Source organism: Lipophrys pholis, assembly GCF_963383615.2.
Source record: "Lipophrys pholis genome assembly, chromosome: 9".
NCBI lineage: Eukaryota > Metazoa > Chordata > Actinopteri > Blenniiformes > Blenniidae > Lipophrys > Lipophrys pholis.
In genome coordinates, this window is record NC_137639.1 from 15,344,448 (window position 1) to 15,370,938 (window position 26,491).

At 40.8% G+C, this 26,491-nt stretch overlaps 1 protein-coding gene across 1 annotated transcript in view; it reads left to right on the top strand.

Moving 5' to 3' along the window:
* Positions 1–26,200, top strand: part of LOC308114424 (eukaryotic translation initiation factor 3 subunit H) — a 58,241-nt gene extending 32,041 nt beyond the window's left edge. The window contains exons 4-8 of the mRNA XM_080471292.1: positions 4,692–4,791; positions 7,442–7,591; positions 16,633–16,753; positions 25,381–25,513; positions 25,941–26,200. Of these exons, the coding sequence (XP_080327418.1) occupies positions 4,692–4,791; positions 7,442–7,591; positions 16,633–16,753; positions 25,381–25,513; positions 25,941–26,035 (599 nt within the window). The 3' untranslated portion in view covers positions 26,036–26,200. The remainder of the gene's footprint in view (positions 1–4,691; positions 4,792–7,441; positions 7,592–16,632; positions 16,754–25,380; positions 25,514–25,940) is intronic.
* Positions 26,201–26,491: the final 291 nt, after the last annotated feature.

Sequence of the window (26,491 nt, forward strand, 5' to 3'; positions counted from 1 at the left end):
AAGATCAGCGTTCATACGCTGACAATAAATCCCGTTGATGTCGATGCACAGATAGCAGAAAAGGAGGAGTGGATGGGATTAAAAGGTAGCTGGGACACTGATGGGACATGAACGGACGTGATACCACAGCCTGTTTCACAATAAAACCTTTAAGAGCTGCCCATGATTGCAGCAACACCAATGCCAACCCAGATGGTGTAAGCTTTCAAGTGAGAGTGACATTAACATCTACGTGAAAGAAAATTAAAAACCTGTCGCCACCAAAAAGTGTTCATTTTTACACCTCGATGTGTAAATAAATGATCATTCATGACCACCCCAAGTGGTCATTTAGCTTGGAAGCACTCTGACCCAGTTTTTTTTATTTCCAAGGGTAGAAAAGGTTTGCAATTCTGTAAATGGCAGCAATTTTCACTTGCCTTTTTTTTTTTTTTTTTAGTTTCTGTCTTGACTCTTGATACTCCAACACGAACACACATGTGAGACTTTCTCCATCTGAAGAGATGCAATCAAGCACAGACAATGTCAAAGTGACAGATTCTATCATGGCAGTATTTTCTGCTCATACGGCACACTTCATAATACGCTGAGTTTTCTCCACTCAGATTTATGAGCCGAAAAATAAGAGTGAAAATGAACACGGGTGACACAAGAAGACTTACAGGCTCACTGACCTGAAACCACAATCTTTCATTAAAATGGCTCAGTTTATCCACTCACTTTAAGGCATAAGAGGGAGGCAGCAAACAGAGTAGATATTTAAAAAAAAAAAAAATAAATAAAAATCCTGGAAATAAAATGCTTGAAGTATTCAAGAGTGTGAAGAAACTCCCCCTACCCTGTCTCATCACTCAAAACTCACCCCGGGCTGTACAAGCTGTGGCTACATAGATTGGCTTTAACCCGTTTTACATATGTAACCCTGTGATCTAGCGCTGCTACTCAGGCAGGCAATCAGTCAGCCTGTTCTCATTCTAAACGGTGGGCTCCTGTTAATGTCAATCAATAATGCAGCGCTTAACGGATCAAAGCACCTCAAAGGAATTGGCATTATCTCTGTCTGAAGTCAAAGGGAAAGAAAATTGATTTCTTTTTTGTTCACTTTGTCATTAGCTCACTGGTCATTTTATGCCAATGAATGAATCAATCGAGCGCTCAACTGGCGGGTTAATAGCTTCCATCCAGTGACAGCTTAGAGGTTGAGTTAGAGTGGGTTGTTAAGTCAGTTAGTTAAATGTGTTTGCCACAACAGCAGATTTCTTACATTGGCTGAACAGTTGAAGTGGCACGGACACGGCTTTGCTTAGACCCTTATTGAAAGCAAACCGTTTCGTGATGCCATATCTGTATTGGTGAAAGACTTGTGCAGTTACGTATAAGGTTTGCTTTTCAGTCACAGCTTTCCTGAAGCAAGTCACCTTTTATAAGCATTCGTACATTGTGAGCAACAACGTATAAAAGTAGCAAGGCAGCAATTGCATCGAACAAAAATTTTCTGTCATGAATTAAAAAATGATTTTCCAACAGTGATGAGAATTTTGAAATACGATTGCAGAGGGTCGATCTTTTCAGTCACCAGCATCACACCATTTAATCGATCAGTAAATAAGAATTTAAGGTCAAGAAAGCAAAAAGACAAAATAGAAATACATTTTTGCAACAAATACAAAAAAAAAAAAACCCAGATACATTTTACAATACAAAGGAAAACCTCTAAATGACCCCCTAAAATATTGTGCAGAATGTTAACATAAAAATATACAAATGATAAGCCTCTCCCCAGTCAAACCTGAATAAGTTTTGCAATGAAATGAAGCTGTTGCATAGTATATTTTCAGGAATCTATCCATTCAGCTGCTCTACAGCTTTACCACAAATCTCCTCTGACTGTGGGTGAAGGCAGGTTACACTCTGGACTGATCTGTAGTCCATCACTGGAGAAAAACAAAGACAAACAACCACATACACACATTCAAACCTACGTACAATTAAAGGTCACCAATTAGCCTCAAATGCATGGTTTTGAACATCAGGAGGAAACTGGAGTACCTGAGAAAACCCCATGGGCGCGCACACACAGAATATATAAACTCCACACAGAAAGGTGAAGTCTCAACTCAAACCCACAATATTCTTATGATAAAGCAAGAGCGATAAGCATCTCATCACTTTACTGGAAGATTAATTTTTATATCATTGTGTGCCAGCGTTTTACAATAATATGTGCTAACTAATTATCTCTCCATCATGGCCCCTGTTATTGGGTGAGATATATCAGAACGGTTTGTGCTAAAATTTAATGTGGAAGCAGAAAAAATGCAAAAGTTGTAAGAATTTGGGAGACTTTTGACAAACGGCTGGAGCGTGATGGGTCGGACCATCTCCAATAAATATTTATGGATAATAGTCATTATCAAAAGTGGTTGCTCGTGACTGTTTATGAGCAACCGTTGTTGATGCGTGTGTTCCCAAAGAAGTCTTTCCTCAAAACTTCTAGGATCTGTTGACAACATCTTAGTTTGGATCTTGGAATGGTTTGTCGGTGTATTACCACATTCAAGTGTGATGCTAGTTCACTCTTTTGTTGGCTCTCAACTCAACTCAAATTTTTTTTAACTGTGAAATTATCATGTTATATTTGTCAAACTTAACAATTGACAAAAAACAATATTTTTACGACCATGCTCGTCACAATGACAGTCGATGGGAAAAGTGCAGAACAGCCTCTGCTACTAAGGTTTTTGTACACCTGATGATTTGGTCCTTGTTAATTAGAGCTTTCTCTGGGGACTATTGAATATCTAGTCAATTTAGCTTCTTTTATTCCCAAGTGTACTAAAACAGAGATATTTAATCCCCACGGGTTTTGCTTTGTTCACCTGCTCACCCAATCGTCTAACAAACCTGCCTTGTTTGCGAGAATCCTCTTTTGCAGCAATCTCCACAACTGAACTAATCTACAGTGAAAATGTGTGCATCTTAGGGTCAAGACATTTTCAGCTTAGGACTTCAAGCCTGAGCATTCAGAATTCGGTTAGCGGCCTTCCAAATGCATGTAAGGCATATCTATCGTAAAGTATTGGCATCAGCAGCCACCCTGTAGTGATTGTCTACATTTAGTCTTGTATGAGCCTTGATCAGCCGCAGGAAAATAACCCATCACAGTGAGCTGTTTAGGAAAGGACTAAGCTACAGTAAACTCTGTGGTGGACTGCAGTTTGGTGGCGTTTGGCTTGTGCCGGTGATTTCTCTCTGCAGGTAGTTTAAACGCGAAGTGTAACTGAGCTGCTCTAGATATTTTTTAGTAAATTTTTTATTTTTTTTTTTTTGAAATGCTACGTAAACCCGACACATTGATTTCACAAACAAGTATGTTGAGTTGCTTTTTTATATGTAGCAGCAGTTCCTCTTCTCCCATCTCTCCTGCTCAGAAGTGTTTTGAGCCTGCACTGGAGTGCAGTTTTTCAGACTAAAATAGAGAGATGATATTAACTGAGGGTATCAATCAAACGCAAGGTCTGATGGGAGGCACTGTATACTCCCCGATTGATATTTATGGTATCTCTAGTGAGCGCTCAACATTTTCTTTCCTGTTTCTTTTAGGGTCTTCAGATCAGTTCGGTTTGTTTTTGTTTTTGAAAATGTTTTCACATGTTCTGTAAACAATTGCCACACAGTTGCTGCTGTATTTGATACCCAATTGTGATTATGTTGAATTTAGTTTTAGCGTTTGTCAGAAATGATAGTTAAAGTTGCTGAGTTTTGTTAGAAAAGGATTTTGCATACAGTTTGGGGCTTCTCTGTATCCATCATTAGGTGGCGCAACATATTAGGAAATGTTGTTATATATATATATATATATATATGAAATCAGACAGTGCTCCCCTTTCCCAATATGCCTGTTCACACCCACATCTTACATAGAAATATAAACAAGATAAACAGGTGATTGTTGGTAGAGTGTTTTCCTGACATAAATGTGAGTGAACACCCAATCGAAAATTGAGATCCTGCTCTGGACTCGGATAAAAGTTGAAACATGACTCAAACATTCAAAGGGCTGCCTGAACCCAAACGAGGAACACTGTTAACTACACCTTCTAACCCAGTGACCCCCAATATTTACCCCGTGGATGTCTCTTCATGATTGTTTTTAAGGCTGTGGACCCCTTCAATTTTTTATTAGCCAAAACATGAGAATAAAGCCAACTGCTGGCAGGCACAGGAACCTTCAAAATCACAATAATGGGCACTTGGCTAGGTCAGCGCTAAATCCTTAAAGGCTGTTATTTTCACTGGCCCGTGCAAATCTAAGATTGACAACCTCAAAGCAGACATATGCTTGATGCCCCTTTTCCTTGGACCCCATAGTGGGAACCACTGCGCCAAACCACGAGGCCCATGGTGCTAAAACAACATTTATTCTTCCCCGAGCTCACGTGAACTGAGAGAAAGAACAGCATAATAGCAGATAATGGGAAAATTTTTACACAGCACTGATTGCATGGGACCAACAAGACACAGCCAAGAAAATGTTCCACTTTTCTCCACAAAGCTTGATTATAAAAAAATGGGAGAAAAACATTGCTATGGCTTTGTAAATCGGGGATTTAGGTTTATGCTGATTTGAAAGTATGAGATTCAAATGACAGGTTTGATTGTTTGAACTTTGTTTTTGTTTCTCATTGTAGATCCCATCAAGACGGCTCAAGGCTCCTTGTCTCTGAAAGCCTACAGACTTACCCCGAAACTCATGGAGATCTGCAAAGAGAAGGATTTCACACCGGAGGCGTGAGTAGTTCGATGGCAAAACACACAGTCACTACTTCTTTGTACACTGATAGCATGCAGAATCACAAATAAACTTTAATCAAAGAGGCAGTGGTGGCCCAGAAATTAGAGAAGGGACTTGGCAGTTGGGATCCCACTGCTGACAGGTCACCACTCTGGGTCCCTGAGCAGGACCCCTGACCCCCAACCGCTCCCCAGAGCGCCATAATCAGGCTGCACCACTGCATCGTAGAAATAGGATGAGTGAATGTGGAAAAAACTAATTCCCCCAATAGGATTAATGAAGTATGACTAGTTAAGTTCAGTTTTTAGGTTACCCATGTACAAACACACAGGCTTGTGTTGCTCGTAGGAATATCGAGCATCAATTTTGTGCCTTTTCACTCGTCCAACCTTTGTTTATTCATCGGATGCAAATACGGCCCGACACGTCCACAGGGGAGGCATTTAGTAGCAGTTGGAGATGGATGCTGATGATGATGATTTATCAGCTCGCCCTTGCCCATCAACCAAATGTACCATGTTTACGCTCTTTCTGACCCCAAGGCTTATCCTAATTGCTTTTAAATAGCGGCTAAAAATGAACGTAATGAGGGGTCTTTTTACCAGGCATTTCAGGGTAGTCCTTGTTCACCTACTCATACATGCATAAACACATGCATGAGGGTACAACCTACATGCTCCCACAAATACAGAACAGCCCAATAGAGAAATCCCAGAGGCTGTCAGAAGCTCCAGCTATACATTTTAAATCCACTAACAGGAAGCGTACAGCCGGGATGAGGGCATTTTAACAGTACAATATCATTTCTCTCATCCATTTCCTGAACATTTCTCCACCTTATGTGTGTCTGTTGCCAGCTGCTCTGATATTGACCCACTGTGTTTGGCCCACAGTCAGGATCCTTCTCATTTCTGCAGCTTTTCATTAGTTCCTATGATTTATTATGGCTACAATCTGTGGCTATCAGTGTTCCCAATAAGGCCATGATTGAAAGAGGGTGGCTCAGGGCAGGAAAGGGCAATGTCACCACATTACAAAAAAATCTTGTTTCTATCCTATTACTTTCAGAATTCACCAGAAATATGAAGAACAACTGTTCCCCCCCCCTTTAAGATGCAAAACTTCAAAAGTGTATTATTGTTTTATACACACACACACACACACACACACACACACACACACACACACACACACACACACACACACACACACACACACACACACACTACAATATGAAAGAAAAAAAGAGCACTCTCTTTCATGTTGGTGTATTTGATGTTTCGTAAGCTTGCATATATTGTGCACCTTTTAGAAATGAAAGGCGTGGATAGATGAGCGTTGAATAGACCTATCCCTTTGAACTGCTCTCCAAGTCCGCTGGGCTATAGAGGCTGTGGTCAATAGAGTCCACTTCAGCACACAATCTGAAGCATCAAATTAGTCTGCCTGTGGAGTCAACCTTTGGCTCCGTCCAGCGGGGCCCAACTTGGAAAGAGCATGGCATTAAGTGTGCCAAAGTCCAGTATGGTTGAGCAATTTGTCCCGCCTAGAATGTACTGTCCTTCTGTTTCCTCGCGGACACCTTTTTATTTCACTCCGCAGGCCATTGAAAAGGTCACAGTATGCAGGAAATATTTTAATGCACTCCAGATTGATAATTGTGCCAAAATCTTTAACAAACAGTATTTATATCATTATGGATTTTCCTTATAGACTGCTCCTACCCATACTGATTTTATTCCTCCACGTTGAGAGGTCGAGGCAGCATTATCTTCTTGCATTGTCTGAGAGTCACTGCTTAAAGTTTGCCTCAGGTGAGCCTTAATTTAGAATTCCAAGCATCACTTATCAAAAATAACTCTTCAAGAATCAAACTATTCTCCATGTACCCATTTATCACACAGAGGAGCATCATATAAACATCTCTGGTTCTGGTACAGTGCACATTGCAGATTAATGCAGTGAATATATTGATCCCATAACAAGCAAGGCACATCTAACAAGCTGACGTTAGACACTCACAGGCATTAGTTTGTAGCTCGTGCACAATGCCCGACTGACGGGCTGAAACAAAAGCAGTCAGTCAATGTTATTAGATTTATGGGAGACATTAAGCAAAGTTTGAAGTTTCATTCTTGTTAACAGGCCGCTGTCAAAGAGAGAGCGAGCGAGAGAGAAAGAGGTGTAGTTTTTAGCTCCTAAAAAGGAGAGAGAGAAAAAAAAAAAGGTGGTTTAAAATTGTCACCACTGATTCAGACTGGCTGTCATGTGTTGTGTCATGCCAGCTGTCCTCTTTAAACCACTTGATGTCTCAGAAAGAAAATAATAATTTTCCCTCCGGTTATAGCTGAGGCTTTCCGTCATCTTTCTACACATTAAAAAAAAATGTAATGTTAGCTTTGGCTGTCCAGTAAGTAGTCCATCAATATCCTCATGACATTCTTCCAATAATACAAGAATTCCAAACAATTCCATAGAAAAGTGGAATATCCACATGCTGCTCAGTGAAAACTGCTGTTGATGTTGATGTTCATGGATATAATTCTGGAAATGCAGCAATCATGTTGTCTGTTATTCATTCTGACTATGACAAATTTTAATTGCCTCCTCTGTCTCTCTTGCTTTGATCCCCCTCCCTCTCACCAGCTTGAAGAAGGCTAACATTGGCTTTGAGCATATGTTTGAGGAGGTGCCGATTGTCATCAAAAACTCACACCTCATCAACGTAGTGCTGTGGGAGCTGGAGGACAAGTCCACGGTCGCTGACAAGCATGAACTGCTCAACCTCTCAAGCAGGTTAGTCATGAGCTCATGCAACCATTTACCCAGAAGGCCCAAGGCCAGGAACCTTGGTCATGAAAAAGGTGAATGCTATCCGGATAAGTTATTTCAAACAGGCTTTTCCTCCAGAGATGAGGCATTTACAAGAGGTTTCTGCATGGTCTGCTGGGAAACTGTGTGGGTTTATCAACATCTGTCCTCCAACCTTCAGCACCGCTGTAAATTTTTAATCTAATACTGACATTGCAGGGAGCCGGTGGGTGATCGAGCAGATTTATTTGCTGTGGTTTCAGAGGTGATCTGGGTTCTTCCCCCACGCTGTATGTAATCCTGGTACTTCACGCCCTGATTTAAATCTGATGATACTGTAGCTCATTACTTTACGTGCAAATAAGTAGTCCCTCTGTACTGGAAATGCTTTGTGTTAAATCATATTGGTGGGCAGCCTTTGAATCTTTTCATTTAATGACTCAATAAGGTCAATAACACACCCTACTGTGTGGTCGGCTTGTGAATGGAACCAGTAATCTCATCCTGGAAAACAGTTTGAGGGAAATAAGCTCATATTGTACAATTCAAATTGCTTTTCTAACTAACTATTTATAGAATGAAGACACTTTTCAAAAGCATCTTACCAGCTCAAAAACGCATCATTGTATCTCTTTAAGCCCACAGGCTCCTTTTACAGACATGACTTAAAGCTACTGCTAAATTAAAATTGATTTGACATTAGGGAACTCGCAGGCATTAATCTGTGTCTTACATGGTTCTAAAAGGTACCGGATCGGAAGAAAGAATAAGCTTTGTATTGATGTATTCAGGTTTATGCTTACCTCGCACAGCCCACACATCCCCACCACCCCACTCTACTCTTGTACTTGGCTATATGACTGTTTACAGGTTCTTCTCAAGAAGGCCAGTGTTTTGATTTTATTTTGTCCCTCAAAGGACCAAATCCAAGAATGAATTTATTAAGTGGCAATTGTTTTCCCATCGAAAGATCACACTTCTGTGCAGTTGTCTCCTAAACACTATTAGAAACGAATAAAAGAGCCATATTATTACTTTGGATGACATATTTCTTCATTATAATGAAGCCCAAGCACAGTTTACTTTGAAACAACAAATAATAACAGCAACTGCAATTTTGATCTGTGGGATGTTTATGCTCACGGACCCAGTTGCGTGCTCTCGCTGCTTCGTTAGCTCGCGCTACCATTTGTCATTAGCCCCAGAAATGACCATTAGAAATGTACATTGTCCGGGTCAGACGCACATCATTTTCACACGATTGAATATGCAGAAAATAATCATGAGCACAGGGTCACATTTGGTGCTTTTATAAGCTGCTGGAGAAAGGACAACAACAAGCTGTGCGGCATAATTTTCACTGCCTGTGTTTGCTATAATGAAGGAATATGTCGTGCAGTGAAACACTATGACCCTTTGTGTGTTTTCGTAGTTTTTAGAGGCTAATGAAGTTTTTTGGTAGACAAACACAAGTTTTACGAGACCAGAGCTCCACAGAAAATACTTGGATATAGCATAAATGCTTTGTTGATTTTGGTGTTTTCAGTGGATTTATCGATAATAATAAAACGATTAAAATAACACCAGTCTTATCCCTTCAAGCTTATTTAAAAAGATTAGACTGTTGCACCAGATGGGCAGGCGATAGGCTACAGTATCAGTGCATCTCAAAATGTGTCTGCTTTGCTCGCTGTGAAAACTTTTCCGTACCACAATTGAAAGTGCCTTGTTGCGCCACGCATCTCTGAGGGATTAAAAACAAACTCAAGCCAGTGTTTATTGTTTGGGCAATTGCCCACCAACACATGCCACAACGCGGACATGTTTTGACCACTTGTGTGATTTCACAAACTTGTGCCTTTGGGATAGCATTGTGCGTTCTATTGGGATATCCAGTCTAAAACTCGGCGCAGCAAATGTCACGCCTAAATGTCAGAGCATATACATTCATAAATGTCTTCAAAAAAAACGGGGTCTGCCATCTAACTTGGTCTGCTATCGCTAATGAGCACAATATGAACAAATATCACCCCACCACATCAACTCGCTGCCTGGCTCTTTTAGTGTTGCATTTATATCTCCGAGGCTCTTAGCATCAGTCTCAGGAGAATTTATCAGCAATCATTTATGGAGATAAACCGCTGCAAGTGGAGCAACAGCTGTGAAGCTGCTAATCAAAAAGCTTCCCAGGGGCAGGTGTGAGAAATTAGCACAATAACGACTCAAAGTGCTGATTTACACACTGTTGGCGCGCAAAAAACTCACCGCGCTGACTTGTACACTGCAACGAAGCACGTCGGGAGTTTGTTGTGAGTCTTCTCGTCTGTGTCAACTTCAACACTAGTGAGCCACAACATAAACGAGGCCCTGAATGTACACGGCTCTGTAAAATGCATACGCTCTGCCAACTAACCTTGGCACCAACACGAGTGATTTGTCACAAAATTCCAATAGACGAGGCAATCGCCTCACCTTTCTTGCATATTGTTCCATTTTCCAAATGACTGGCCTGGAGTTGAAGTATTGCTTCTGATATCGCCCGAAATGGGGCAGGAGAGGAGCGGCCCTCCCCACGGGTTCCCTGACATCATGCCAGTGAGATGGCTGGCAAGATGAAATTGTTTCCTGAAGTTGTCAAAGTGCTGCACCGCTCCGTCCTTGTGTTGGATTGTCCCGTCCATCTCTCTACATCTTCCACTGACAGCCCTACCCTCTTCTCCTCATTTCCACCCCTTTCAAAAAAAGTAAACGATAATGGCTTTTATTTAATGTTTTTCCTTTTGTCTCATTTTCCAATCTGCAGCCCCATTTGTCAATGTCATCTGTGTCTAAGGCTGAGTGAGTGCGGTTTCACTCCAGCAAACAGGGTTGTTCTTACCACAGATGATGATGTTGATCGTAGTGATGGATTGCATGAATGTAAATTCATCGGTGTAGCCCTTTCCCCCCTCAAACACCCTTGAAACGCCTCAGTATTTGCAGTGTCACAGGCAAGACTATATTTATGTCAGGCCAGAGTTTCATGCGCGGTCTTCACTCTTGTTGAAATCCCCACCGTGGCGTAACCCAGATAGTGCATTATAAATCAACATCCTTTAAACCTCATGTTTACTTTCGTTTTGTCTGTATTCACTCCATTATCTTTGGTCCCTGTCGGATGTAATTGGTCTTCTGTATTGTAAAATTGGACACTGGAAGTTGGAGTGTGTAAACATATCTTTCACCACTACCGGGTTGCTTTGTTAATATTTATTCAATAAGTGGAAAGGAAGTGAGCGCCAGGCAGAGCAGGGAAAAGAACTGTGAGACTTTGGGTGCTGTGGTGGACCGGAGGTTAGGCCAGTGATGCCAATGAAGAGAAATGACTGGAAACCGTGTCACAAGGGAGGTGGCGGTGATAGAAATGCTGCTGGGAATGAAAAGCTCTTTGGGGGGACAAAATGACCCCTGAAATGAACTTTTAGAAAATATATTTTTTGGGGGGGGGAATTCCAATAGTTCTGTCTTCTTTTGCCACTGAAGTAATGATAATGTGCAGGAAGCAAGAAGAAATGGATTGATATTGAAAATGAGTGCTGCTATAGGGGTTTCAGCCACATAGGGTCTGGAAATTTATGTTAAACCAAAGCAAAGACACATCTGTCTGGAAATATAAATTTGTATGTGTTTTTTTTTCTTAGTATTTTGCCCAGATAATGCTATACCACTTACATAGGGGCAGTTTTCAATATTGGAGATTTAACGTCCTCTTTAAAACAAATTATTCTACCACAGATGCAAGCCAGCAATCCATATTGTGCCCTAGTCCATCAGTTAAAAAGACTCCATCAGAATAAAACGCTCGTTCGAAGAATGGAAGTCATTTCCTTGGCAGCTTTGTTCAACAACTCCCCTCTGAACTTTCAATTTACTGAATGTCAGCCAATTTTGTTCACGCATCAATACAATTTTAAAGTTTGTCCTCTATTGTCCTCATCGGATATGAGCATGTAGGCACAAGCACACCTACAGTGCGCTGTGCGGGTTGCCATTGAACTTGACCTTAAAACGGAATTTGTGATGATAGGAAATCTCTTGATAGACTTTGATTTCTGATTCAGTATTGATCGGAAAGCTTGCTGACCTGCCTGAATAATTTAACCCTTTGGACTGGACACTGTGAGGAGAGGACTGAATTATTCAAAGTGTAACTTTAACAACCATGTACAACACACAGTGATGACGAAACATGCTTACACCTGCTAAAGAACTGAACATATTCCAATTTTCTCATGCATACCATGAGACCTGACGAAACATTTGTATGTGTAACACATTATAAAAAAAAGAAAATCTGAAGAAAACTGCGTAATTTTTTTTGTTTTCAGTACAAGTTTTCAGTCTTATCTGAAAATAATACATTAAAGTATTCTTTTAATAAACGTGATTTCCTACACAAACTAAAAATAACAAAAGAAAATACAATCAGCTACAAAAGAAATCAAATCTGATAAGAGAATACCACCAAACCTAGCGCGTTGAATCAAACCCCACACACACACACACCCTAGCTCAAACATTTGACACATCCATAAACGACAGATGTTTTGAAGGATCCCACTCTGAGTTAACGATTTCCTTTGCATACATTATACATGCACACCACACAAATTAGCCTCCATATCGCTTGATGAAATAGTTTTAAATGGGCTTTCGTCAGCGAGAATCAATTCTGACACAGTCAGAGAGACACAGTGGGGAAGTGTTATGCTGAGATTTGGTCCTGAGCCATCAGTTCTCATGTTTACAATGGAGGGTTGACATACTGATCACAGAACAGCCCTCACAGGCAAACATGACTGTACTGCAAATAGTTCAGACAGACTAGAATATGGAGATAGCTGTATGAGTTCCAAAATATTAGTTTTCTCTTCTTTTTTTCTTTTTTTTTGAAAAGCAAAAACATTGTAAGTATTAAACTAATGACAATATCTATTAAGTAACATTTTGTGCATACATCACCACAATTGTGCAGTTATTTAATCACTGAATAAACACTGAATTAGAATTTTGAGACTAAAACACTGACAGTGACACAGATTGCCAGCGTCACTGGAGATACTACTATAAATCATCATCAGCAGTGTGTTCCTGCGGTTACCTGTATGTTCCACTAACCACTGCGAGGTGCGTGCCTGTGTGCCCGCATGTGTGCATGTAAATGTAATTAAGTCGTGTGCAGATTATTCACCAACTAATCATTTTATCGTACTGTTGGTGTGTTCTTGCAATAGTAAAGTGGGATGATCAAAAGTCTTAAAGATGTGCATATATTTTACACATATACAAGCATTTAATTTTATGCACATGGTTATAGGCCTTTAGTTTTCTGTGGGGAAAGAAATGCATCCACATATTATTTTTGGCATCTTGTTTATGGTTTGACATTATAACTACAAGCGGTAATGCAAATGAGGTAGCACAGTATGTTTAAATGGTAAAAACCAATAAGGTAAAAATATGTAAAGTGCAAGAGTCAGAACTGCAGGGCTCTTGGTGTAGGAATATGATTTTAATCGAAGCTTTTCCATTGCAGTTAGCAAGTCATTATTTTGACAATTCAGTTTTTAGTTAGATTTTTAAATGCCATCTTAGCTCAGAAAACTAAATGCTTAGCCGATCAAATTAACTTCACGAGTCATTGGGGGGGCACTTTACGTCTTAGGGTAGATTCACACCAGTTGGAGTGAACCAGAGACCAAATGCCTCATTTATGCCACAAGTTTGAGTTCTGTAGCTAAAAATAAATAAATAGCCTTTTGCAGAGAGTAAAACATGTGAGAGGCTGAACTGCTAATTCTTATGCCGCACTGTTAATGTGCATTTGGTTAGTTATCCGAGGTTCAGTGAAGAAATTGGATACAACAACTGCTATTATTATTGGCCAGAAGCCTGTCAGTCGCATTGTTACCATGGCAAAATTTAGGCACACCTGTGATTGGCCGAGAGCGGAAAAGAGGCGGGCTCTCCAGGTTAATATTTATGATGAATGGCTTTAATAGCAGATATCAACAGATCCTGGTTCTAATAAACCTCAACAGCAACACAAACATGTAGAATAAAGAGACCAGTGCCACTAGAAACTGGTGTGTACTAATTTCCCTCAGGAGTGTTTTAGCTTTTTATTCTATTCCAGTGGGAAATGTCACTTTAATGAACGGATGAAGCTGACAATGTTTAGAGTTTTAAAAAGTTTTTAACGTTCCCTTGTTAATTCTATTTAAAAATTCCCATCCCAGTTAATTATTTGCACTTTTTTCTCTGTTCTGAGACTCACACAGACTGAGCAGTCTTGTTTAAATGTTTCAAAATGAGTTGATTTTTAAGTGATTGCAGATTTCACCTCAGCTCATTTTATTAACCTGTTTTGATAATCAGGTGATTGTATGCTGAATGCTGTTGCCAGGAACTCAGACTGTGGTTTATAGAAATAAATCAATATTTTCAGGGTCTCAATAGTATTTCAATTCAAAATTTCTGTCCCCTGGGGCGTGACAGAAAATAATTGATAACCAGTGCTATATGGCAACCGCAAAGGCACCTATAGACAGTGCAAAACCTTTTTCATTTGCAGTAATCGCATCATAAAGTCATTCAGCTCAGTTTCTCTCGCTGTGAAGCCATATATAGATGCTTTGGTGTGACTCTAAAACCGGGTCAGATGCAATCATTTTTGCTCAAATAATCTAAGCGCTATATATATATATATATATATATATATATATATATATATATATATACACACAAGTTCAACAATCCCATGGATAATTGAAAGTACTGAACATAAGTGTGAGGTAGGTAAGAGGAAAAGATCTGCTGTGGCCATCCTCTAACATTTTTTTAAAGCGATTTAAAAGGTAAAGCATTCTCGATACCCTTTCAGAGTGCTTCGGTTCATAAAGTCTTGGTTATATCAGTTCAGTGTCCTGTTTCCAACTGTGGTGGTGACAGCATCATGGTACGGGCTGCTTCTCAGCAGCAGACAGAGTTATTGGAACTAAAAGCTCAAGCTGAATATGTAGAACTCAAACAATTATAGAGAATCAAGGCAATTTTTCTGTTATCGACTGACCTTGCAAAAGCCCAGATACAAAGTGCAAATAGCAAACGAAGGCATTTCAAGGTCTCTTAGCACACTGTTAAAAGAAGCCTGATGGGATTTTCCAAGAAATGAAATTGCTCAAATCTAGTTGTGACAAGCAGTATCAACGTCAACAATCGCAACTATTGTTGTGATCGCTCTTAGTGGGCCTCATACAGCATGCTCGTTTAACAGTGTAAATATGTACTGAAAATTCCATAGGTGAATTTAAATAAAACTGCAAAAAGTTCTTCAAAAATCCAGTTTGTTGTTGTGGGTCACCAAATATATATAAAGTATATGCCCGTTTGAATAATTACCAGAGAAAAATCTGATACAAACAGTACCCACACATGGCTTCGACAGATTCTGGCATACACCGACTGTTGTTTGACAGTGATGCTAAAGCAGCTGTGGGGTAGCTTAGTGTTTTCTATTTCAGTTTACTTGGTAGAATATTTGTTTGCAAGAAACTGCAGAAGTTATGTGGAGCCAGAAGAGGATAACAAAGAAGGATATTGATTTTTGAAATTAACTGAAAAACGTGACGACAGAGTGAAGTAACTGAAATCACAGGAAAGTCATTCCACTTGTCCTCCACATATTTACACAAGCAGTATAACACACTGTTACATCAGCATGAGTGTGTACACATCCAAAGTATACTCGGGGCTGGCTGTTTTGGCGGGTATAGTTGTCGTTAAAATAAACAACACAGACCTGTTTTTTCGCCCCAAAACAGGTTGCATTATGTAGCATCCAGACATTCGGAAATGAAGCCATGTAATCCCACAGAGGGAAGCTGGAGAGGGACACAACTTGAAGTAGTGCACTGCTGCCTTGTCAAGGGTGAACTTAAGTCTGTAGTGGAAGAACCTGTTAAAATGAGGCTCAGGGGAGCGCGGAGAAGTGGAATTCTGCGAGCCTGACGTTGTCAGCATGGCACTGTTTAGAAAAGATGAGCGGTGTGATGCCAGATGCTGAAGTAGAGGGGCAAGAGGAAAGGTCTTCAGCACCAATGCTGCAAGATCCCAAGAGAGGAGTGTGACTGCACATGTCCTCCAGAAGGCAGAGAGTAACATGACCGGTTGAAGGTGATTTCAGAGAGTAGGTTAGACTAGATGGGAGCGTCAGACTGTTTTTTTTTTTTGTTTTTTTTTAAAGCAACGACAAGTCTCTGAAGGGACATCTTCAAGCTGGAAATGTTTTCATTTCATTGCCGTAGCTGCCTGACGGATAGGAACATTTTGTGCTTTTCTCAATATTCAAGATGGGCAAAGATTTTTGAAAAGGAGAAAAGTGGCTCCACAATCATTGGAATTATTGTGGTAGTCATGGTATTATTGCGTGATTGCGAAGATTTTCATGTAACATATGCTTGTGTGTTTAAATCTGGTACCAGCGAGTGTCATTTGTAATTACAGAGTGCAAATCGGCTACACTAAGCTGCTGACAGAAACTGCATAGTTTGGCAGGCTTTGCCACGAGAACCATGCATTAGGCTTTTCAGCCCCAATTCTGCTAATATCATAGGAAACACTGAGAGGGGCTCCGTGTGGCTGTTGCTCTGGCACCAGGGCAGGTCATATGCTTGCATTCAATCTCCTTCTAGTCCTTCTCACATGTCCAAGTGTCCTTGAGCAAGAAGCTGAAAGGACAATGTGTTGCATGGTTGCAGGTGGTACATGATCAAGTGTGTGGATGAACGGGAGCTTTGTGCTTTGAATGAAATTGCTGTGCAAACGCTATCTGCTTTGTTTCAAGCAATCTTAAGTGGCATTAAAGTGAAATTAGGATGAGTCCAAGATGTTAATCTAGGCTTACTGGTTTGTAAATTGCATGAATAATGTATACCATTGCAGCACGAAAAACTTTTTGAATGACACTCCCAACAATTCTATTCCAGCAACCACTTGGAGAAGAGCCTCCAGCTTCTGATGGACAGAGTGGATGACATGAGCCAAGACATTGTCAAATACAACACCTACAGCCGCAACCTGAGCAAGCAGCAGCAGCAGAAGCACCAGGTAACTCTCGTGCACATTCACGCACACACTCGCTTTCGTGAACCAAAGTGCACACGCCACCTACACTGCAAGCTGGCACCACGGCAACCGCGCAGAAATCAGCTCAGCGGCGTGCATGAAAGGGAAATGGAGACATGCGCGCACACACGCGGGGGCACTCGCAAACAGATGCACCTACAGCCACAGTCCCAGCATGAAAACAGCATGTATATCTCAGTCAGACATGGACACAAGCAATTGTCGCTGTAATCACAGCAGGCAGGCAGCAGAAGCACCAGGTAGCACAAACACACAGACATGCACGCCCCCACACAAAAGCACAAAAATATGATCCTCCAGGCTCATACATTAATGGACATGCATCCACTGAGAACACACAGCAGTATCTGCAGTATACTACCGGTAGTAAATATACTATGAATATACTACATAAACATTTACTAACATCTCGATTTCTCTGCTGTAGCGAGAGGACGGAACAAGTTTAGTAGCAAATGCATTGGTGTCACACACACACACAGACACACACACACACACACACACACACACACACACACACACACACACACACACACACACACACACACGTGTGCACACACAAGTAATGTACACACTTGTTTGGTTATCTGTCGTTTACTGCTCAGTTTTTATATCCATAAAATGTTTTTAGGGTTCAGGTACACCAGAAGTTTTACACGTTTTTATGAGCTTCTCTCTAAAGCTTCCCAACACAAACCTGTTTTTTGTCTTTGTTTGGAGGTGCTTCTTTGGCGTTTTCCGACGCGCAGCATTTTCTTAATGTATTCTTTGGTCAGTGATTTGTTTTATACCAACTTGCTATTGTATTTTTTTTTCCTTTTTGGAGTGATTGACAGTGCAAGTGTTATATTAACGTACCCAAAAAATTACTGGGGTCCAAAAGGCTTATTTGAAAGTACAGTGGTTAAATTGAGTCTCTGCTGTTGTTCTTGGACAAACATGAATTGATGGAAAATGTCTTGTTTTGAGTGGTATGCCATCTTTATAGATGAAACCATTATAATGCCACTGTGCAGCTGGAAACTTGTAAAAGTTGCTCACTTCTGAATTGGGAATAATGGCAGAGCAGCAATAAACAGCTACACGGTCAACTTCTGCCTGATGTCCCAGAAAATGTCCGGTCAAATTGTATAAGCTCACAGACAGATAAAATTGTCCTTTAAGGGTCAATATAAGTTTGTTTCTTGTTGTAATTATATTGCTATTATAATTCATATTGCTATTACTGATGATGGTAATGGTAATAATCATTCAGATGTGAAAATGCTGCAAGTTTTGGAACTTTTCTGGAACTTTCCCAGCATTTTAGGTGTATTTCTTGCACTTGTTGTGATGGACGACACTATCAGGGGACAGCATGCTGGTCTGAGATTCGGGGAAAAGGACAAAATAGGATAACATATTTATGTTCATTAATGACTACAGGTATTTTCATAAGATGTTGAAACTGTGTGAGATTGAATAAGAAATTATTAATAAGGCGAGTTTAAGCGGGCTGCCTCTCTACTTAACCTTTAAAGCCTTTAAAATCAGCACGATCTAGGATTTAGGAATATTACATGATTAGAACCTTAAATTCTTCAACTAATCTTACATTTCATAATGCAATATTGATTTATTGGCACTACAGTGTTGATTCCTACTGGGGTTTCAGTTATTTTTAAATTGATCGGTTCATCTTAATTGGTGTGTGTGCTGTGGCTCTCAGCTCTGTGTGTCAAAATATCCAAAGTTTGGTCCAAACTTGACTTCTGCCCATCATGGAAAAAAAACCTCCCATTTCAATAGATGGAAGCCAGTTGGATTTCCCAAAAAAAGGCAAGTTGGTTCAAAAAAGAAAAAGGTGAACCTCGCTTGTCGTTTTTCCTGACCAGATAAGCATTGCCGTGACATCTTCCCAGAGAAAACAAATCTCTGCAGTGCTTTAACAACACAAGCTGCATTAACTTGAGAAATGTAAATTAGAACAAGCAAATCACCACACCCACTAACATCAGCTTTGAGCAAAGACACTGAGGCAGGCTTAAAAGGCTTTTCCGTTAAGTTTACACTAATGAGATCAGAAATGACTGACTGTGTAATCTGTCAGTGTTTTCATCCCTCACTTCACTGGAGTTGCTGATGTGTGCCCACAGCGGATCAGCATCACCTCCATTTCAGACATGATTTTCCATCTGCTACTCCAGTTTTTTTTCTGTCTAGGAAAATGCAATTTCCATCACTACATGAGATGACTGTATGATATAGGCGCTGCAGTGTTTATCTTTGTGAAGAAGAGCAGGATCAGAAGGTTAAATGCCAGTGGTCATGCACAGAGTGTCTTTGAATATACCCTTGACACAGGCCGCAAGACTGATACATGTGATCTGAAAGCTGGTGTTTGGAAATAGTCTTCAGTTTCTAGCTCCTGTTTCATACCAGTATGAAAGATGAAAACTCTTGACGTCGCCCTGAGACCAAATCTAATGAAAATCAACTGTGTCACATTGCTATTATGTCTTCGATGGACGAGGGTCTAATTGCTTCATTGTTGGTTAAGGATGGACTGATAACATGGATCAAGATGGAAAACACAACATCCTCCCTTGTCTGCACAAGATTACATTATAGTGAGTTTGGTTAGGAGGTTAGGTTATGTCCAATTATTGTCCGAGATCAAGAGAAACAAACTTATTGACTCTTGCTTGAGCAGAGATGTCAACCACACACAGATGTTAGACATAAGCCACAAACTTAAATTAATAGTATAGATTCAATAGTATAGATATTGGACTGCCAGACTAGTCTATAAGTAACTAAGTAAGCTTTTTGGAGGGTTATAATATCTCCAAAACAAGTCTCTTTGGCTATGATGCAATACTTGGATGAATCCAAATATATTGTTGTGGTTTCGCAATGAGATTTCAAGGTCACAATGACATGCTGATTTGCCGCCAGTGTAGAATGAAGCAGTGGCATTATAACGGGATAGGTACGCTAATAATGAGCTTTCCCACAAGAGAGATACGTTTTTCAAGCTCTCTTTGGTTCACCTCTCAACTCTTTTGTAATGGTTTCTCAGAGAAAACAAGGCATTTTCAACCATAAGTGACTAAAGAGGGCTTAATGGTTTCAAAACAGTCACCTTAAACTTTGTTAATGTATTGCCTAACAGTTGCAATCCATTTCTTATACGAGCCTGGACCGACATTGATGTCATCAGCAAACTTGCTGGTTCGAAGAAACACACATTCATGAGGCAATAATTCTAGTTTATATACCGAGGACGTGTCCTGAGTGAAATAAACAATCACTGTATTGGCTGAGGATTCTTACTGGAGTGTATCAGTAACAGTCTCCAAACACAAAGTCAGACAACCGAGGTTTTAAATGTCTCACCCTCGAGCAATCTATGTCATTTGCTCTCAGGGTGAGTTTCTTTGACCGGAGGCTTGTGTAATCTCGCACAGTAATGCTTCTAAAATCGGAATGAGTGATTAAATGAAATGAATTACCCACTCTGATACCTCAACCACAGGTAACCTTAAGCAGCAGTTGAGCCGTGGAGATAGAAGCAGAGTCAATTTGCATATTCATGGATCTGCATGCACCCAGTGAAGGCATCCGTGCAGAGTTGCACTGAGCCCAGTTCAAGGTGTTGGAATTATTTTGTTTTTGAGTTAGGAGGGAAAACTTCTAAATATGTGTTTTTCATCAGGAGAAAAGTCTTTTTAGGGTATAATCAATTCCGGGAGAAGAACTTTAATAACAGAGGCTGTGGCATTTTGCAAGCAGAGTATATCTGTGACCATGTTTTTGTGTTTTGCAAGGACACGGAGAGTCACACACCACCTACGAGCACGGAGTCTGGCTGAAACACTAAACCTGAACAAAACGTACACAAAATAGTGAGCCACATACCATCTGCATCTTCTACAGCCCCGGTAACGCATGCAAACAGTCACGTTGATACACGTTATTCAGGAAAATGGAAGTGTAGAGACACAAGGTGACTCACTGGTGCATGCGCACATGTACGCCTACCTTAAAACAACCGTGCTCAGTCATTATTCCCAGCAAATAGAAATGAGAAAATGTCTTGAGTATTAATGTTGATCTGGGCCGAGTCATCATTATCTCGACAGACGGGAGCCAAGTTCACACACATTAAGCAGTCGTACAACAAATGTACATCATTGGCCACAGGTACACCGCTGTGTACACTCTAAGAAGAAACGCACACGCCTACGCTTCTGCACAAGCCTGGGCCAGTCACCCACACTCCTGCCATTATGATCTATCGTTTTCCCCCATACTGTCCTCCTCATCAACACAGACCCTCCAGCCTTACCTCGACACATGAACAGGTACTCAGGCTCATGTCATACACTGCTTCATGTAGACAGCCCCTTTTAATGGTGTCAGTGTTTTTTACTTTTCACATGATTCTCTGTGATGAGCAAACAGGGCGTGCAAAGGAAAGTGAGCCTCTATTAAACCTTTCAGACATCCGCAGTACTTGCTCCATGTAATCTTGTGCTATTGACCCTGCTGCTTCCCGGACAAATGGAACCTTATTAATCATCATAGAAAGTTGCAAAATGGCACTGTGCTGCAAGGGCTCCATTTTTCACTTGCAGCCCTCTGGATTTCATATATAGCTGGTTCCCAAGCAAAATCTATAGCCAAGTTATTCATTGTAACCGGAAATGTACGTCTCACTCCCTGACTCGTTCACGCTGTGTTTCTTTTTCTTTTCACATCCGCAAAGCCAGACAGCTCAGAACAATGTGTTCATCCCCAGAAACGAGGAGTCAGGATTTTTACTTTGGACGAGATTTCCGCCACAATTACAAGGTTCAACGCCCCATTTCAGGGCCTTAATTTATATTTGCTTTGAACTGTAAATAAACACATTAATTGAAAACAAAGTCATGGCTGAAGCCGGCACCCTAAATGGCAAAACCAACACAAAATTCACAGGGAGAAAGGTCATCACTCAAAAACTTGTGCCGCGTTTAGGTTGGCATGCCAAAAGGCAGAGGCAAGAGACCAAGCAAAATGCTCTGATGTTGTTGGCCTCAATCTAAAAAAAAATAACAGACCGATAGAAAAGCATGGAAAAATTAATTTTTTAAAAAGCAAGACCTGAGCCCTGAGGGGACCCGGGGATAATTAGACCGAATCCAAAATGTGGTCGACACAAGCAGACCCTCAGAGAGAACGGCGAGCCGAGCTGCAGCACGCGATTCTTCCTGAATTAACAAGCAACTGTGGTTAAAACAAAACCCAAAACAAAACAAAGAAAAAAGCTCAAAGATGATCATATTCTCTCAATACTAATATGAAGTGATTGAAACTAAATCCCAGAATATATTTAAATCCTTCAGATTACATTTTTAGAAACAATTGTTGGTATAAAAAATTCTGCACCCAACTCAACCTCACATTTTATTATTCATTTGATCTCTATATAGCAAAATTAAACTGTCATTTATGTATATAGTTGCACCATTGTGATAACTGAATTTTCCCATGTGGGATGACTACAGTCTTATCTCAACATTGGCTCATATCTATAGATCATCACACAGTTGGAGCTGTTGGTGTGTCAGTTTGGATGTATCGTGTATTTACACACAAAGACCTGTGAAAGTGAAACAAGCAAACTGCTGTAATAGCATAATGCAAATTCTAACGTGTTTTTTTTTTTTTTTTTACATGGTGCGTTAGACAACATTTTGGAGATAGTCTATCTCTGATAAAGACTCTGCTTCTGATAATATCTTTAAGCCATCAATCTGAGACTTTCCTGTAGATGAGCCAAGTGCTAAGTAAACCCATTTCCTTCAGCAAGAAAAGACAGGAGAGTTTGTGGAGAAAGAAGTAAAATGAATCCAATAACATAGAGAGGTCTGGCTCCAAGGAAACAGGATTATATTCTTCGAAGCCAGAGCTACATGACGTCCTCACAGCAATCCGACTCGGACTTTATGGCAGGAGCTGATATACTGCTGTTCTCATAGAAGAGACTGAGATTATCAGATTCAGCCGCTAAAGGTGTTTTGGGATCACTGACTCGTACATGTGCTCATGTTCGACCCTAAAACAAAAGGTTGCATTTGTGTTATATGTTTGGAGGCCAACGTTGTTTTTTTTGTTTTGATTTCTTTTATTACACATGTCTATGGTAAAATGATTAGTGAAGTGTTTGTCCTTTCACCATTCTGAGTGTTTTACACACCCAGCCAGTCTGATCGGAAGCCATCACTGTTGTTGCAGCACAAGTCACGAGGTGTTTGACATTGTTTTACTGAGAGAAAAGAAAAGAAGGTAATTCCTAATGAAAATGCTTGAAAAATAAACAGTTATTTGGCACTGATTAAGGGATAAATTAACAAGTACCTCGTATTCACAAGAAGGAAGTGAGAGGATGTTTTTCTCCTTTTAAGCTTTTTAGATAAAAGTATGAATACCTGGAGTAATGTTTCAGAGTACTGCAAGGTGGATTTGTATGTTGAAATGTTTGATACACCCGAAATTAATATAAATATTCATATATTCAGTGTTATAATTTCTTGATTTCATTAATTTCATTGCAAAGCTGGCCTCGAACCTTACTTACTCTGTATAACCTTCTTTGCTGATGACCTTGGCCTTATTGCAGGCATTAAGAGTAAACTCAAGAAGATTCATGTTTACTAAATCAGCTCTGAAAATATCATAAACATCATCCTTAAAGAAACGCTCGACCATCAGCATTTTTAAATACATGGTGCTGTAATTACAGTATCTCAAAAAAAAAAAAGTCGGATCAAGAATCGTCTAATGTTTTTGGTATGGCAGGAGCAGATAAACCAGCTGGGAAGTTAAAGTCAAACTGTTTATTTCTCTGATATTTACATCTCTCCTCTACAGCCTCAAAGCAAATTCTGTCAGGCTTTGGACAACCAGCGTTACTTAAGACCTCTGAATATCAGCTACAAAAAGCACACAGTAAAAGAATTTGTACATCAGAAAACCATCATAGGAACAGCACAACAAAACGTCCTTTATGCATTGTCAACCCACTTGAATTGAGATGGTCCTGGCAACTTTATTGCCGTAATTTATTACCAAAGATATCGTCCTAGAAGGAACTGTGGAAGCAAGACGAGGAAGAAGCCAGCCAAGGAAAGACCCGTTGTCTTTGTCCGACCTGAACGGCGCCCCGAAAGGCTGAAACATGCTCTACAGGAAATATACGGACTGATACGGACGCAGCTTTCTGGCCGTCTTCTGCATTGATTATGTGCGTAATTTGATTTGTTGCTGCGGAGCTTTTGGCTGTTCAGCAATTGGAGTTATATCACTGATAACCTGTGGGGGCAGTGTTGTGCATAACAACTCATGTGCGACCAGTACTTTGATACGCACATATCAATCATTGACGTGGGTCGAGCAAATTCCTTTACAGAGAAGGTGAGCAAAAAACTCAATTCATTAAGTTTTAAGTGAAACCTATAAGGAAGTTTTAACAGATGTACAGGGATATTTTAGAGTTATTGGATTATAAAAAATAAAATAAAAATGTACTTGCCAACCCATTTATGATTGATGTGAGATTGTTTCTGGTACAGGATGATAAATCAGACAGTGATGACACGATGCTCTGTTGTACCTTTATATATGAGCTTTTTTCCTGCCAAAATGTTTTTGTGCCAGTCAGGCGAGCTGAGCTAATATTGCCTCAAGAAAATCCATTAGTTAAGAAAGGTTTAAGGTGCCACTGGCCTGTTCTGTACAGAGAAGTTAGTGCATAGTTGAAAAGGGCTTTTTCAAAGTATGGTACAGTACAACGGGAGCATTTTGATCGGGCACGCTGTGACACATTGACAAAGGAATATAAAGACTACGACAAGTTGATTTGAACAAATAGTGTTTTCAGTTTCACATTGTTTAGCTGAGCAGTTCCTGTCAACTTCAGTCACCCGTGCAGGTGCGTTGTGGGATGTTTGGTTGAAAGCGCTCAGAGTCGCTCCCACGCGGTTCTTCTCCCTCGTCTGCTGCAACCTCCTAGTCTGCTGGTCTGTGTCAGCCTCTGCTCCATCTTGCCAAATTAACAAGGCATTTAGGATCTCGAGAGACCCGGCACCTCACTGATTTACCGACTGTCAGCCTTCCACAAATCACTCCATCCCTGGCAGCACTTATAACTTGCGTCTTTCTCCCGGAATCCACTATCTCCTCTTTCATCACTGTGGTTCTCAACATTTCACTTCCTTCATCTTCTTGCCAGTCTTTCCCTTTTGTTTTTTTTACCCCCCCCTATGGCAGCTGCGACTCGGTGCTCTCTTCATTACCTTCCTATACAGTATCTCTTTCGTCCTATCAGTTTGCCTTTTCAGATACCCCACTTCCTGACTTTGTATTGGTTTTCACTTTCATCACACCAGCTCTCTTGTTGTGTTTTATCTTTACATTCTCACTTTGTCTGAGCCCCATTTTTTCCCCTGCCTTTCCTTTCCACTGTTATTGTCTTTTAACCCATGCTTTTTGTTTGTCTGCTTGTTGCTATATGATTCCACCGCCACTAAATGTCCCCTCCTCTCTCCTGTGCCCCCTCACAGTACCTGCAGCGGAGACAGCAGGAGAACGTCCAGCGGCAAAGCAGGGGGGAACCCCCGCTGCCCGAGGAGGACATCAGCAAAATGTTCAAGCCTCCCCAGCCCCCACCACGCATGGACACGCTGCTCATTGCAGGTAGGCACCACCACCACCTCAGAGACCCTCTCCGCCCCTTCTCCCCACGAACCCCATCAGCCGCCTCTGCTCCCCTCGCAGGAGCTCCAGTCCTGTTTTGTAATTATCTCTGTCATTATCTTGAAATTCCATTAATCTAAAGTTTATTGACTCAATCGCCAACTCCTCCGCCCCTTTCCTGCCGCCTCATGCTGTTCCGCACTCCTCCGCCTCCCGACAGGGTCCCAATCCCTTCGCTCTTTCTGTTCGCCACTAATTCGATGTTTAGTCGCGCCGGTGTTTCCATTTTCCACCACCTCCGCCTGCTCACATTGGGCACAGATGCAGACGCGTTTTGTTTTCCCCCATGTTCGTACTCACATACGTATGTTGTTCGTGGGCGAGTGTTTCTCTTTGTGTGCTGATCCATGTGGTGATCTTCCAACAGGGCAAGTTAACAACTACTGCCAAAACGTGAAGGAATTCACCTCGCAGAACCTGGGGAAGCTGTTCATGGCGGAGGCTCTGCAAGGCCACAACTAAAGCAAACGTCGGGCGGCACAGACCAGAGGGGGAAAATATCTGAGATGCGAAACTACCAGAAAACAACTGGAGGAGCCATCCGACATTGTGCTTTTGAAAAATATTTCATTCATTATTGTTGTTCCTGTGATCAGTTTGAGTTGAATAAAAGACTTTCCATCTCTTCATCGTCTCCGGCTCCTTGCATGCTCTCACGGTGCAACAGTCCTCTGCTTTTGATGATAATGTTTGCAGCATTTTGTCCCTCACAGGATGAGCATTGTTTCCTATTTGACTATACAGAAGGACCTGGTTTTGTTCATGGTAATGATATGCAGAAAGCGAGCTTAGAACATAATCACAGAGGACAATAGTACTTTTGTTACTTGGTGCCCTTCGTCGTGCAGTTCAAACATCAAACAGGTGGAACCAATTATCAGGGAATTTGTGCGTCGGTTCGCATGGTGGGAACAATGA